This window comes from Diabrotica undecimpunctata, chromosome 8 (genome assembly GCF_040954645.1).
Source record: "Diabrotica undecimpunctata isolate CICGRU chromosome 8, icDiaUnde3, whole genome shotgun sequence".
NCBI lineage: Eukaryota > Metazoa > Arthropoda > Insecta > Coleoptera > Chrysomelidae > Diabrotica > Diabrotica undecimpunctata.
Window position 1 is genome coordinate 36,375,444 of NC_092810.1, and position 17,088 is coordinate 36,392,531.

Consider the following 17,088-nt stretch of genomic DNA (forward strand, 5'->3'; position numbering starts at 1 on the left):
CAGCGTGCATTCCGCTACAGTGTCACATTTGACTTTATAGCACTACACGAAGTGCCCAATTTTGAAAAGAGTCACATTTAGAATTGTGACAGTTTTTGTATGAATTATTAGTTATATCTGGTTATTGCAATATGCAAAATACTGTTCTCTTTTGTGCTGTGACAGTTTTTTCGAAGTTATAAACTAGGAAAGTACTTTTGCGTGATGCGGAATAGTGTTACATTTTGAGTTAAGCCAGTTTTTTTGAATATGTAAGTGTATTTTTCAAACTATTATTAGAATATGACTGTTCATTCAACTATTAAAAAGGCTATAAAGAAAAGTTTAAAATCTGGTCCTATGCACAAATCATTTGTTTGGCAAAAAAGAGTAAAAGTAAAAGTAATTCATGTAAATGAATTCGGTTATTTGGATTTTTATTAGTTTGAAAAATTGTGTTACGATAGGCAAGACAGACACCAAATCTTTGAATATTACTGAAGTAAAGGTTTTTAAAGTTAAATCAAGAAAATCCTATCCCCCTCTATTATAAAACCTCCTATAAAGATGAAGAGTAGATGTAGTACTTGCTTGAGTAGATCTTTGCCGAAAAAAAAAATAATACCATTCCAAGTACCTTACAACAGGCCTACAAAAGTGTACTTAGCATTAAAGAAAATAAGAAAAAAGATCTCTTGGATTTAGTAAAGAATAATCACATTCCTAGATGTTATTCAGCATTCTACAACTCTTTGTAATTATAAATACAAAAGTTTTTCCTGTTTTTCTTTGTGTTTGTTTTGTTACACTCTAACAGCGTAATTTTTAAGATGTGAAAAATAATGCTCCAGTAACACTGAGCTAATATGTTTGATATTGAACTGACAAATAAAGGTTCAACTGAACTAAAATCTTTAACATCAATTTTCTCAAAACAACGTTTTTTGAGTTGTGACTCTTTTTTTAGCGGAGGTGCGATATACCGAGCAGTCTGTAGAGATTAGTGACGACACTATCTTTGTTGTCGTTTTTAGTTGTCTCTCTATCTTACAACAAGTAAGTACAACAGCGTATCTTTTTGTTCGGGAGAGAGCGAGTGGGAAGTTTCAATGCGCTAGAGAGAGACAGATCGAACAATACCAAAATAATATGTTCTCGTCACTGCTAGCTGCTGGTATGTTTAGTGTATATGTTAATATATACGTCTATGGTTAAAATATAAAATAACAACATAACAATTACTTACATAAAAATTTTTTCTTGAATATAACATACATTTCACTTGAAAAGGTTGTTATATTATTTGAAATTTTTCGTACTATTACCTAATTTTCACTTTTCGACAGACTGTCACTTACATACTTTTCGGATTTGGTACTTTGTGTCCTCAGATTTTCACACTCACCTTTCAACCCTCCTTTCAATACATAATTCACTCACTGCATATTAACATCATCCTCATCCTCTCTATCATGGCTATTACTGACATCGTTATCATTGTTATCGCTATCACTGTCAACCGTCACATGTATTACCACATGATTAATATCGTTCAATAACCCGTCAATAACCCAAAATCTTTGCTCTTCCTTAATAACAAGTTTACAATAGTTTTTCCAGTTGTCCATTGTTACTACACCAAATGCATTTCTTATTAATTGTTCCATTGCGGCGGTCTTATACTCTGTGTGGCTTAATAACTTTTCAATTGGATTCAGCTCACAGTGGTATGGAGGTAGTCTCAGAATACCATCATTTTTCTCTTTGTACATCTTGTCCATTTGTTATTTTATGTATTCTTCTTTTAATATATTTACAACTTCCATAAGCTCCTGTTTTTAAATAATCGTCCTCAAAAAAGATATTTTTCTCCAGCAACCATGTCTTAATTTGATCTTTATTAAATGCTTGTGTCGGAATCACTTCTTCTCTCTTCGAATGGTATGAAGCGTTGCCCATCACCAAAACAGTTTTCTCCGGAAGATTAGAAGGCAGCTTTTCCTTAAATCATTGTTCAAATATAGGACCATCCATCTCATCATTATAGTCCGCTGTTTTTTTTTTCAGCTAAACACCAAAAAGCAGCACATTCCACAAAGCCCAATTCATTACCCGCATGCACTATAACAAATCCGGGGCCTTGTTATGTCGGCTGTTTTAGGCCTGTTAACAACCCCTTATCAAACGCATCCTTGGCTGAAGTCACTAAGAGGACCTTCCATTCTTTGGACATACTATATTCACCCAAGTTTCATCCAAATAAACGACGATGTATCCTGCAGCAGAGTATGGGGCACGTGAGACCAGCCCCTCCACTTCCACTCTAATGTCAAAAGGCCCGTCTGGGAATGGGAACAAAGTCAAAAAAGAAGACCTCACAACATTGAAACATCAAATGAAACGACGCGGGGCATATGACACAAGCATGACAGACATATTTTGCTGTTTAACAATTTGAGACTGTGACACGTGCGGAAACCATAACGAGCTGCATACTATATTTTATCTACGACGAACACAACTAAAAAAAGCTGACATTATACATAGGTCTGCGGTAAGAATATATGTTGGTCTTAGACGGTTCTTCGATAGCCATTATGCAACAATTTCCCTTGATCATGTTTATAGAAACATACGGACTACACCGTATATACTATTTCAGTTACACACTTCTTTTCGCTGTTTTAGACTGTGCCGACTGGGTACAACTAGATGACATTCTTGTGGATATATATATATATATATATATATATATATATATATATATATATATATATATATATGTATATATTAGTAAATGTATTTACAAAGATCTACTTCTTTTGCTTCACCTGGGGTATTCTTCAACATAAGTAATCAACAAAATAAAAATAGAGACAGCAAAAGGTATTTTTTGTACTTTTTATTTAACTTTTTACAAATCTCCACATTTACTAATTCCGACAAAATATTCTGGGCATTTAATTTGGTAGAACGTAACTGGTGGATTGGGAACTCCCTTCATCCATGTAAATCTGAATCTGCATCCCTCTTGTAATTGTTCTGGAAGTTCGTTGCATCCCTCGAGACTAGTTACTCCTCCATATCTCTCACCCCAACCATCATCTGGTGCGTTCCACTGAGTTTTGCATCCCAGATTGAACTCACCTACTCCACCTCCGGGCATGAGGATATCGAAGTGGTTTTGGCCAAGAGCATCGCCGGTATTGGTAACTTGAGTCAACATACGTTTTCCAGCGAGCTCACCTTTGAAGTCCATGAGCAGGCATATGCAACAGTCGTTGTAGTCAAGACCGCCAGCGAATGAGGCTGCTACGAAAGTGTAAGCCAAAGAATCGTTAATGATCTTGGGTGATTGGTTAGTGCAAGTGTATGCTACTCCACCAACTTCACAACCAGATTGTGCGTTTGTGGCTTTATCACTTGGAGTAACACCATCGGTCTGGCACGTTTGGATGGGGATACCGTTTTTGGTGTGGATTATTTGATCCCAAGCGCATGATGGAGCGCAGCAATCCCAGTATCTTGTAGTTACACCATCACCACTTTTACCACCAGGTATAGGAGTTATATCTTGAGCGATAGTAACGCTCGCTGAAACAATAATTAGTTGGTTACTAAAAGTATTTATTTAATATTAAAACGAATAAATAATAGTTATTTATTGTACAAGATGATAAAATTGTAGTTTATCTTCGAGAGCGTTTTTTAGCGTCGAGACGTCAGTCGAGACGCTAATTATGCTCGAAAAGATAATGCGATTTTATCGTCGTGTGCAATACAACATTTTTTTCTATAGCAAGACTTCAAGTTCAGGTGAAAAATATAATTTCAAAGAAAATTGTAATTTTTAGCACAAAAATCGCAATTGTGTTGCTCCGTTGCAAGGGATATGAATTACTCTGTCAACAAATGTCAAACAAATGTTACGTTTTGGTTTTTGCGGAGAATATTGTTGCGTTTTGTGTACAAAGTGAATAAATACGAAATGGACGGAAAAGAATTAATCCAGTACCTCGAATCAACTGTTTAAGCAAACGAGTACAAGTTGTGATGCTCCAAAAATAGATATTTCTAATAATGTTAATTGTAAAATTTCAGTTGTTTTTAATTCTTAATGTGTTTGAATTTGTAAATTTTATTGAATAAAAAAAAGTTTTTTTTATTATTTTATCTACTCTTGCTGTTAAAGTGTCTCTTTATTTAACCTTGCGGTTAAAGTGATACTTTATCTACTCAAAACAGTTGTTTTAGTAACACTTTAACATTAGCTATGGAAAAAATACTTTTTAAGCTTGCAGTGGGACAGTTCCAGGGAGTTGAACTAGGTGGGTCTAAATTGAATATTACATACTTAAAAGTATTAAATTAACTGAAATGATGTCGATGAATATAGAGTTATAGAAGCTACGGAAGAAATGGAAAAAATGAAGGTACAAATAATGGGAATAAGCGAGACAAAAAAGATAGGGAAAGGACACATCAATATCAATGAGAAATATAGTCTATATTATTCCGGAGTACCACAGGGTCACAGAGCAAAAGAAGGAGTCGGTATAATAGTGAATAAAAGAATAGAATCAAGAATAACAAACTACGAAGCAGTATCATCTAGAATAATCACAGCCCAAATAGAACTAAAAGACAAGATAGGAATACTACAAATATACGGACCAACAGAAGGTAATGAAGAAGAAATAATGATAGAATTCTACAACGAACTCCAAAACGCATTAGACAAATTAAGAGAGACAAGAGAAAAAATAATAATCTTAGGCGATTGGAATTCAAGAGTAGGTAAGGATATTAACAGGGGATTAGGATGCATTGGACAATATGGGGAAGAAACATTAAATAGAAATGGAATTAAAATGCTGGAATTCTGCCAAACCAATGACCTGATAATAGGAAACACATTCAGTGAACAAACCATTAACGACAAATATACATTTGTGGCTGAAGAGAGAAATGCGAAAAGCTTAATCGACTATATAGTCTCTACGAGAAACCTAGAACAAAATATAAAAAACATCTTAACGGAAAAGGAACCCGAACTGTCTACACAACACAGGATGGTCACTGCAAAACTGGAGGATGAAAAAATGGAGGAAGTGGAAAGAAAAGAGTACAAGAAAGTAAATGTAAACAAACTAAAGGTAAAAAGTGCGAGAGAATTTTACACGGAGGAAACTAACAAAAGACTGAGACAAATAGAGTGCCAAAAGACAACAGCAACTGAAGTGTGCGGAATCAAAAAATATAATAAACAGTTGAAAAGGACAAGATGGTGGAATAAAGAAGTGAAGACAGAAATAAAAAAAAATAGCATGGAAAAAATACATCGAAACGGGATTAGAAGAAGATAAAGAAAAATACTATAGGCAGAGACGATTGGCAAAAAAAAAAGTCACACAAGCAAAAGTAAAAACATGGAAAGAATTTGGAGAAGAACTTCAAGAAGAATATATAACAAATAATAGAAACTTTTGGACAACAATACGACACATAAGGCAGGGAAAACGAAAAGAAATAAACGCAGTAAGAGATACTTCAAACCAAATACAAATTAGCCCAGAACAAATAGCTAGGGTATGGAAAGAATATTATGAGAAAAAATTTGATACCGAAGTGATAAAGGAAGACAATATAATCAATGAAGGCGAAGAAAACACAGAGCCAGAGCAAATAAGTAGAGAAGAAGTAATAGAAGGATTATCAAATATAAAAATAGACAAGGCAGGTGGAGATGATAAAATTGAACCGGAAATGGTAAAATACATGGGAGAAGAAGGAATAAACTGGCTATGGAAAATATATAAAGAGGCGTGGGAAAAACAAACAATCCCTAAAGACTGGCAGAACAATATCATCGTGCCAATATACAAAAAAGGAGAACATGTAAACTGCGACAACTATAGAGCAATATGTCTGTCATCGGTATGCTTTAAAATATATATACGAAAATAATAGAGAAGATACTGAGACAAGAAGTAGAAATGGTATTGGGAGAAGAACAAACGGCATTTAGACCGGGAAGACAGACAAATGACAACATATATATCATTAGAAACCTAATAGAAAGAAGCATAGATACGGGGGAAAACTAGTATTAGCATTCATAGACCTAAGAGCAGCATTTGACACGATAGAAAGACATATTATAGGGAAATGCTTGAGGAAAATAAACGTACCTAATGCATTGATAAAAATTATAGAAAGTACTTACAAAGAGGTAAAAGGAAGGGTACAAATAACAGGGGAAAGATCGGAAGCATTTCATTGGAAGAGAGGTATTAAACAAGGAGATAGTCTCAGCCCTTTACTATTCATAATAGTAATGAACGAATTGATAAAAAACACTAGAGTCAGAACTAATCAACTACAGACAATAATAGGTTACCGCAGATTACAACCGGTAACAATAGAGTCCTTAATGTATACAGACGACATAGTACTAATAGCAGATTCCGAGAATAAAATGCAAAAACTAATGGATATATGGGTAGAACAAATAGAAGAACTTAAAATGGAGATAAACGAGGAAAAAAGTAAGATAATGATAATCATCGGCAAAGGATATAAGGAAGATAATCAAATAAAGATAAAATGTAAAAACTCAGAATTGGAAATAGTAACAACCTACGAATACCTGGGAAGTATAATAACTAATGACGGAAAAATAGACTGGGAAATAACAAATAGAGCAAAGAAATCAAACAAGTTATATTATGCGTTAGCCCCAATAATGGGAAAAAGAGAACTTGCAGGAGAAACAAGAATAAAAATATATAACACAATAGTGATACCGACTGTGCTCTATGCAAGTGAAAACTGGACAATTCTGGAAAAACATAAGAGCAGGATAAACGCAATGGAGATGAGACATCTAAGAAGGATAGTTGGAAAGACAAAATGGGATAGATTAAGCAACGAGACTATTAGGAGAATGGCCAAGCAGGAACCGATAATGAACAAAATAGCAAAGAGACAAATGAACTGGTATGGGCATCTGATGAGGATGCAATCCAATGGAATAACAAGAAAAATTTATGAAGCAAAAAACATCGGAAAATGAAAAAGAGGCAGACCAAGAAAAAAATGAATACAGCAAGTAGTAGAGGCGAGAAAACTTAAACAAAAATCACTCGAGGAATTGAAAATAATGGCAGGAAACAGAAAAGAATGGAAGAAGTGGGTAAATGGAAATTAAAATAGCTAGCCCAAATCCGACACCCTGATAGGGTACTAGCCCAAATCCGACACCCTGATAGGGTAAAAGGAAGGGGAGAAAGAAAGAAAGAAAGAATATAGAGTTAACTGTGCGGAAATGGTATGTTCATACTCGAAACAGTACTTACATGAGTTGGTCTGCAATAGCCAGCTAACTGGATCTTTCATTCCAGAAAACGTTCACTGCGGTGGCAGTATTAATACAAAGTTAAGATGAATACAATTAACAACTTTGTGGTAGTCAAAATACATCAGAATATATTTACAATATATAAAATCAGTGAATAAACTTTTATAAAGGAAACATCAATTGTGTCGAGACCATGCGTTTGAAATAAGGAAGCTACATGTCTTCCAACATCTTTAAAATTTATCTAAATTCAGTTTTGAACCATAAGTACAATAAATGAAAAAAAAAATGTACCAGCTAATTGGAGAGAAAACCGTTTTATTTGTTAAAAGCTAGGTTTTTCTAGAGTGCTATGCCCAAATTAAACAATGAGCAAAAATTTAATTGTCATGGAATTACAGAATCTTTGTTGTGACAGCTCGTTTGCATCAAGGCTCTTCACTGACTGCCTACCTGTTCAACCTTATTATGGATGTTCGGACAGAGAAGGTAAGGGAGGGGCTCCTTGGTTAATGCTCTTTGCAGATGATATCGGGTAAGTGAAGTAAAGCAAAGAAATGTTGGAAGAGAAGTTGAAGGGTTAGAGCAGGGCTATTGAAGAGGGAGGACTTAAGTTTAGCAAATAATGGAGTATATGTGGTTATGAGGAAGGGGAATGGTTGGGGACGTAGAACTGCTTGGAGAAAAACTAGAACGAGTAGGAGAATTTGAATATCTTGTCTTATACATAACGGAAAATGGGACACTAGATCGCCCAAAGAAATTTGACTAAAAGCGAATGAGGGAGGAACTTTGTGATCGAAAAATCGGGGAAGGACTAAAAGTAGAGATATATAAGAGTCATGAATGTGTTGCTTATGTGAGTCCATTTTAAAAAAGGTAAAAAAGAAATAATTAGACTTACTCACAATCAACTTAATTTACTACCTAAGACGACCGGTTTCATTCTTTGACATTTTCTTTCAACAAACAATAACATATACCTTACTCCTACATCATCTGTTAACACCCATCCCCTCAAGAAACTTCCTTCTAAGTTGTTAGACAGTTACAACATTGACCGAAGATCACTCATTATCAGTAATAAGGGATAGTTTGAACTATGAATCACCAATCACTATCTAGTAACTCTTGTGCCGGAATGTAAGTAGTATTTTGTTTATTTCTAATTTATTACAATTCAACAGACTTTTTCTCTTACCAATTTGTGGGTTGTTACTCTGTCTGCTAATGCAATTTATGCATATTAATTAACACAGACATGTAATATTGGCATAATTACTAAAACATTTTTTGATCTATAACTTTTTGATCTATATCCTTCTAAGACAGCACCCTAATATGGGCTTTTTATAATTTCAGCATTTAATTTACTTTGTACCACCGACCTGATGATGCTTTGCAAATTTTAGAAAGCGAAAGCGGTCGTCTTAGGTAGTAAAATTAAATTGATTGTGAGTAAGTCTAATTATTTCTTTTTTACCTTTTTTATATATAAGAGTGTTGTAAGACCTGCGTTTTTGTACGGAAGTGAAGTGGTACATGTATATTGTGAGGTACAAGATCTATGCGAAATTTTAAAGACCAACCTGCTGATAATCAGCTATTGATATCTATTGTAACACGGACCCCTAGAAATACATTACAGAGTTATATTAACCTTTATCCAACATTGAAATAAAATTACCGGAGCAGTGTTGAATTTTGAATTATTAGTTTGTTTAAATGTTTTAACAAATTGATCTGAACAATGGTGTTTAGCAGTAAACAATCTTGCAATATACTATTAAAAAGATACTTGCGTTCATCTTTTTTCTAAACTTAGGACTGGCAAAATAAATTTTGTTTTGTGGGTTCGTCATTGAACACTAATTATTGATATACACAAAAAGAAGTAAAACTTATTCCAAATCATCGTCATTAAATATTTTTGTGAAATGTTATCAAAAATATTATGTCTTTGTTTATAACATTTAAAAATAATTAATAAAAATTCCTGTGGTTGACCTAAATACAAATTTACAAACAATTTTATATTTCCGGTAATGGCTAAGCAATAATAAGTTAATAAGTACATTTTCGTAGAATAAGTAAATGGGGTGCGATCATTGTCACAATATTTAAATAACGGAATCAGTCATTCTTAAGCAGTATATTTTGTGGTTCTTTCAGCCAGAGTTTGTCGAAAAAAAGTGTTGTGATATATTAAGTATTTATCAAAGAAAAATATGTGGCGGCCATGGGAAAGTGATGTGCGTTTACCTGACGAAAATGAACCTACGGATAATTTAGAAGATGAAGATGAAAGTGCGGGGCCAAGTACTCAGCAAATGAAGAATTTGTGTATAGCTGAGCAAAATATGGTGTTAGATGTATTTGATGGACTTTCTAAACAAATGACCAAATATGAAGCTGTTAAGCAAACGGCGGTTTTAACAAAAATTTCTTGTGCAACAGTGTACCGTTTAATAAAGACAGGTTCGAAAAGTAGAACAAGAAGAAAGGATTTGGAAAGCTGTAAAAAAATTCAACCTCACCTCTTGGAACCTATTAGTGAGACAATATATAATATGTATGCAGCTAAAGTTATGCCTAACCTAAACAATATCATCGCAAAATTAAAAGAAAAACATATTGTTGATGATTGTTCCACAAAGACTTTGGGAAGTTTTTGACCAAAAATGGTTTTAAATATAAAACTGTCATAAGAAACAAACCATAATGGAAAGTAGCCGCCTAATAAAATGAAGGAATGAATATATCGAAAAAAATTCACAATACCGCAGTGAGTATCGAGAAATTTATTATCTGGATGAGACTTGGTTTGATTCTCACGAAACGATAGATAAAACCTGGACAAACGGTACAAGAAAATGCCAAATAGATGTACCCCATTCTAGAGGCAAGCGAATTTGCATATTACATTGCGGAGGACAACATGGATGGGTGAACGATGCATTATTGTTAAGTTCCAAAAGTATTAAAGACAGTTCTCTAGACTACCACCAAGACATGGAAGGGACGCTTTTTGAATCGTGGTTTGAGAATACATTAGTCCCAAATTTAAAATAAAATAGCGTGATTGTTATGGACAATGCATCATATCACTCCAAATGCATTAAAAAAATTCCAACCAAACAGAGTAGAAAGGATGAAATTCAAGAATTTTTATTAGTCCAAGACCTATATTTTGAGGATCATTACACCAAAGATCAACTAATCCAGGTTCTTCATACAAAAGTCGTAACTAAAGAACATATTGTAGATAAATTAGCCACTAACAATGGACATATGGTTTTAAGATTACCTCCATATTACTGTGTGTTGAATCCCATAGAATTGCTATGGGCTCAGTTAAAAAACCATGTCCGGAGAAACAACACATCTCCAAAAGATGTCTAAAGTGTTGTCGAACTAATAAAAACAGAGTTCAAAAATATCAGTGCTCAAAACTGGCACAATGCAATAGAACATGTAAAGAAAATTGAAAAAGATTACATGAAAAATGTCAGAGCCTTGAAAAAATTATTATTAATTTAGCTGAGAGTGATGAAGAGAACGATAATAACGATGAGTTGAAATAACTGTTAACTCTAACTGGAAGATCCCAAATGAATGTGAATTTCCGAAGTGGCTAGTATACCATTTAATTTATAATAGTAAAAAAACCAATGTATAACTTTCTGTGGCATCGCATGTGACATGTAACTAAATAAAAACTATTTTTGAAGTTATACTTCTCTAGGCGCGATTGGGAAAAATTGATGAGAGTGAATTTTTATAAAATTCACTTAGTTCATTAGTTGCTACATCTAAATCTTTTAAGTTAGGTATTAATGCAAATAAAGTGTGATAAAAAAATATATTGAAGTTTTTGTGAATTCGATTATATTAGGACGGTGATAGATATTTACTGATGATTTGTATATTGTATATCTATATTTTTGTGTGTAAAAATCGACCTGGTTCAGTAGTTTTCATCTAGTTTATAATTACGTAGAAATTACATTTATCCGTTACTTTAGGACCTCACTGTATAATATATTAATATTAAGTATTCATTGACGAACTTAGCACGGTTAACAAAAAAACTTGTAAATCCACCAAAAGAAAATTTTTGTTTTCGTAACTGAAAAAATATTTTATTTTGCCAGTCTTAATTTTGAAAAAAGGTGAAGGAAAATGTTTCTAAATACTATATTATGAGGTAGTTTACTTTAAAAATAATCAGTATTTCGATCAATTGGTAAAAACACTTAAGTACACAAATTATTAATTCGAAATTCAAGACTTTCTCCCATAATTTTATTTGAATGTTGGATGCAGATTAGTACAACTCTGTAAATGTTTCTCTGGGGGTTTGTGTTACAATAGGTATCAATATCTGATTACCAGTAGGTCGGTTTTTAAAATTTCGCATACATCTTGTCCCCCACCGTACAAGGTTCAGGAAAAAATATGAAGGTAGCTGAAATGAAAATATTACAGTGGATGTTAGGTACGATGGTAAGAAGAAGAAGATGGTACTCATTCACTAGAAACAAGCTGGTATAGGATTTCAGAATTCTAAAATAGGTATATATTTTAGAAATTGAAATCTGTTTCCAGAAAAAAAGGCTCTTCTAGCAAAATTTATTAACCATGCTCAATATATGACAAGAATATTAATGGAAGAACTATACAAATGGGACTGGGACATAAATGCTAATAAAATAGAATAATTACAACAGTTTGTGCAAAAGATCATTTAAAAGAATATCTAAACGTAACAGTGACTGTATAAAAATGTAAATGATAGTATTGGAATGTATATAAAAATATAAATTATTCTCGTTCAAAGGTTATCTCCAATATTACTTATAAAATAACACAAAGAAAAATAAGTTTCGAGACAATTTACTTACCAAGTGACAAAACAGCAATTGCTATTTTCAAAGACAACATATTCGGGTTAACTATTGCCAAATCAATACTTTTTTTAGGAATCTCACTGCATTTATATACCTATCGGTCTTATATAATCAGTTAATAATAATAAGCTGGATATAATTTTGGCATTAGGTTATCAATAAACAAATACTTCCTCAAGTGTGCCTATAATCAATTATACTGATAATTTATTGCAATGATTCACATTTGACATCTCAAGTTTGTTTAATGCTGGTATTTATTTAGAAGCACGAGTATTATCTGAAGGCAAATTCCATTGTATTGTTTTTATATTATAGTTTATTTTTATGAACGAGAGAGTAATTAGCATAATTTTAACTGGTAGCTCCGACCACTCCATGGGCGTGCTCAAGATTAATTGAAAAATTACTTTGAATAATTGTAAAAAATAAATGAATTGTTTCAGTGTTATAAAGTGTTATGTGTATATAAACAAAAGTGACCTCTTTTATTACACACTATATTAGAACTGACTGGCCTACATTAAAAAGGGTTTTAAAAAATTCACATTTTTTTAAATTTTTAAAAATTACAAAAGAGAAAAAGAGTTTTTAAAACCGTCTAAGGTATGTTAAATAGATGAATAAAAATATTAATATAAAACTTACAGCTACTTGTTACAAATCCAAATCAGATTCAGAAGATGAACTTTCAGAACCAAGATTTATAATAACTGGCTCGATCATTTTATCAGTAATATTGTCCAGCTTCCACATTTTTTCCTCTTCTTTAATAGTGTGATTTACTGCCTTTTCCCAGTTTTCAGGTTTTATTATTTACGGCCTCCAAAAACAACTGTTTAACATCATGAATTTTAAAAGTGGTATTTTTTCTTGAAACTTCACTCTTTATCTGTGCCCATACCAGTTCAATCGGGTTTAATTCACAATGATATGGTGGGGATCTAAGTACTGTCATTCCACGATTTTTGGCAATTTCATCAATTTCGTATTTTTTAAATTTTTCTTTATGAAGGGCACAGAACGAATAAAGTTCCTTTCTTATAGATCCGGGATGGTACGTAATATTTTTTGAACTCAGCCAATTCTGCAAGTCTTTTTTTAACCACTTGGTTGTGGGCAGTCCTTCTATAAGTCTGGAGTGATAACTTGCATTATCCATTACTATTACACAGTTCTTAGGAAGAAGATCTATCATTTGTTCGAACCATTCTTGAAAGACATCAGCGTTCATGTCTTCATGGTAGTCACCGGTACGAGTTGATTCAAAAGTTAATATACCACCTTCAACAAAACCGTCTGAACTGCCAATGTGTACTATTATCAGCCTGCGTTCCTTTCCTAATGGTGGGTTTAAACCAGTAGATAAGTAATTTACAAAAGCGTGCCTTTGACTTGTAACAGTTTCATCCTGCCAAAATTTATTTGGTGTATGACCCTCGTTGATCCATGTTTCATCAAGATAAAATATTTTTCTTTTTTGGTTTCTCATTTCCTTTATGGTTCTTAGAAAATGTCTTCTCCATATGACAATATCGCTTCTTTCTAATAAAATAGACTTTCTGGGATTCTTTTTCCAGCGGAAGCCTATTTCTTTTAAAAGTTTCCATAACGTACTTCGACTCATTTCTGGGTAATCCTTATCATCTCGAACTGAGACAAGAACTTTATCCAATGTTGGAAATTCTTGTCTAAAGAAGAATTCATGCACATCGGAATGTGCAATTTAGCGAAATATGAGTTTGACCTTGCCTGCTGTGCTATTCTTTGCATTGAGGTAGGTCAAGATGTAATCCACACACTCTTATAATGATATATATACATATATATATATATATATATATATATATATATATATATATATATATATATATATATATATATATATATATATATATATATATATATATATATTGTTATCAAAATAAATGAAATTATTTGCTACGTAATTATTTTAATTTTTCGAAATAAAATATTTAATTGTAATTAAAAGCAAGCTATATGTATGAACGTTTCTTTTTTCAAATTGTCATACAAAATTACTGTTTAGTTAATTATAGTTGTGAATGACGTTTATTTTTGTTTTATCAATTCTCTGTATTATTTAAATGGTATGCATTCTAAAGTACATTATTATACGATTGATAGAGTGGAGATTGTTGTTCTAAATTGTTAAATTGTAATAAAAAAAAAAACTTGTTAAATTGTAAGATTGTAAAAGTTGGAAGATTTTGTAATTATTCAAAAACTTACGGTTTTTTGTGTTCTTAGACGTTGAGGATCCCTCGCTTCTGGTGGGTTCTGCAATCGGTCCTGTCCTTTGGCTGCTCTGCGGCTCTAGTATGGCTCTCGGCTTTGGTACTGCTCTCACACTACTGCTCTGCATGCACTCCGTCGAAGTCCTTCTTTAAAATGATATTCTATTTGAAATTTTGGTTTCCCTGGAGCATTACGTGGCATTTGAAAACTACCACATTTCTCTTCTTTAATAACTCTGTAAATCGTAGATTTCCCAACACCAAGTGTACTGCTAACTAACTCAACGGTCTCATCAATACTTTCACATAAACGTTTGTCTGTAAATGATTTAAAACAATTAAATATTAATGTTTTTTCATTAACTGTTAGAGGACCAATTTTTCGGCGTTTACACGGCACTTCCAAATTTTCCATAACACTAGTACACACAATAAACTGCACCTTGCAACTGAAGTACCTACTTTTAGTGAACTGTTAAGAATTTTGAATACGCCACTTGGACCTTCCTATATACAAAATGGAAAAACCCACTATCACATTTTCTGTGGAATAAGTTTAGAAGGTAATTATCTAGTCAATTACTATCGTAGATTCCTGGAATTAAAGAATTAAATGTTTGATTGTTGAAACCCTTACTTCGTGGAATGCACTCATTTCAGATAAAATAAAACGTTTTATTTTATCTAAAGAATTAAACTTTATTTTGCAAATAGGCAAAGAATTAAACTTTATTTTGCAAATAGATAAAATAAAACGTTTTATTTTATCTAAAGAATTAAACTTTATTTTGCAAATAGGTAGGTACTTATTAAACTTTTATTGGTTATATATAACCAATAAAATAAACATCTTACATTTCTTGCAAATTCATTAGTACCTGTTAACCTCCATCACTCCGACACTGGCAACCTTATTTAGGGATTAGTATCCCTCACAACTATTGTATTCTATTCTGCTCCAACCTTTATACCTGGTGGTCATACTCAATTTAAAATTGTTTTCCTATATACTTCTGTAAACTTGTTGACAAATGTTTTTCATTGAGTCACCCGTATCAACAGTTTAGGGATTTGCATACATAATTTATTGTTTTATTACTCCCTCATACATAAAAATACACTATAGGATGAGATCTCCAGGCGAGGTTCCGGTACTTTAATATTTATGGAACATATCGACTAAAGGTGAAATTAGACCAAGCCAACAATTGGCAATATGTAGCATGGCTACAGTTTCATGTAAAATATTGCCGGTCGCACAAACTTAGCATACTAGAGGCCGTTTCTATGAAAGCAACTAAAAATTACCTTCAGTTAGTTGCTATACTTACAGTGGTAAATACGGTAAATTGATCCATAGTGTCAGGTTATTTATTTTTTTTTTTTTTTTCAAAAGTGTATAGCACCTTGATTAAGCGTTTGTAAATTATAATAAGGGTAACTATGCATGGGTATGGATGTTAGGAAGCAAACTAATAATAATTTCAAGTAATCCTTTATTTATAATAACTGTTATTCAACAAGTTCATTGAAAATTTTATGATAGCACATCGACTGAAATATAGCTCTGCCACGACGATAAAATAGTCAGAAGAGTGAAACTCCCACTATGGATCGCGTCCCACTATGGACCAGTTTACCCTATAGCAACTATATATGATATCTAATACAATAGTTGTAGTGGCCAGCGCTGTTTTATAAAGGAAATTGTTTACAGCTCAGCTGATACTTCTATATTATAAAATTCTTCTATAGCACCTGCTGATTATGAACCAAGTTGGATATGTATCATTCAGATGATAAGAAATGGTTTAGTTCACAGGATAAGGAAGTTTTTAAAGCTATAATGCGTAGTAACATTGTATATGCTCTTGAAAAAGAGTCAACAATGTTGCTTAATAAAACTTTAAGTGATAATATATCGCTATCTACCATATTTATATTAATAACCCTCAAGAAAATTAAACTCAGTGAGTCCTTCAGTATATTGACATTACAATTTGGGTATTTACAAAGTACTATTACTAGAATCTTCTCTGTAAATATACCTCTTATTACAGCAAAACTAAAAAAATTTATTGTATGGCTAAGGTATATTGGGAAATTTATTTTAATTTATTTTATCGAGAGTTTACCGTTTTCTTTAATTTTTGTATATAGCTGATTAAATTGTTTCTCTCTCTCTCTCTCTCTCTCTCTTGTCGTTTCCCCATTACTGAGAATCGTGATTTCTTCCAATAATAATTGGTCTCTATCTTCAGCTTCTCTGAGAGCTTCGCAGAATGAGTTTCCAGCTAAATTCTTAATTTGGTCGGACCATCTAGTTGGTGATCGTCCTCTTGATCTTGCAGAATACGTTACAGAGATATTGTGGATAGCCTTTTTTTAATTTCGAGTTGGTTTAGAATGGAAACGTTTGTCCTATGAGCTGTCCAAGGTATGCGCAACATTTTTCCTCAGCACCACATCTCAAAGGCAGCAATTCTGCCCCGTATAGAAATATTGAGAGTACAAGGGCATTCACTAGTCTCATCTTGATATTTCGAGAGATAAATCTCTTTCCAAACTTTAGTTAGGCGAC

The 17,088-nt window shown here is 32.7% G+C and overlaps 1 protein-coding gene across 1 annotated transcript; it reads right to left on the minus strand.

Moving 5' to 3' along the window:
• Nucleotides 1–2,866: 2,866 nt before the first annotated feature.
• On the minus strand, nt 2,867–12,392 carry LOC140448363 (endoglucanase-like). The gene is made up of 2 exons (XM_072541448.1): nt 12,244–12,392; nt 2,867–3,573 (listed from the first exon to the last, which is right to left on the minus strand). The coding sequence occupies exons 1-2, from the start codon at nt 12,281–12,283 to the stop codon at nt 2,894–2,896; spliced, it is 720 nt and encodes a 239-aa protein (XP_072397549.1). The 5' UTR covers nt 12,284–12,392; the 3' UTR covers nt 2,867–2,893.
• Between the last annotated feature and the right edge of the window lie 4,696 nt (nt 12,393–17,088).

Bases quoted from the DNA above. Each gene is read 5' to 3' on its own strand.
- LOC140448363 (XM_072541448.1), bottom strand. From the start codon at position 12,283: ATGTTGTCTTTGAAAATAGCAATTGCTGTTTTGTCACTTG. The intron at 3,574-12,243 runs GTAAGTAAATTG...TTATTGTTTCAG, and splicing joins AATTGCTGTTTTGTCACTTG to CGAGCGTTACTATCGCTCAA.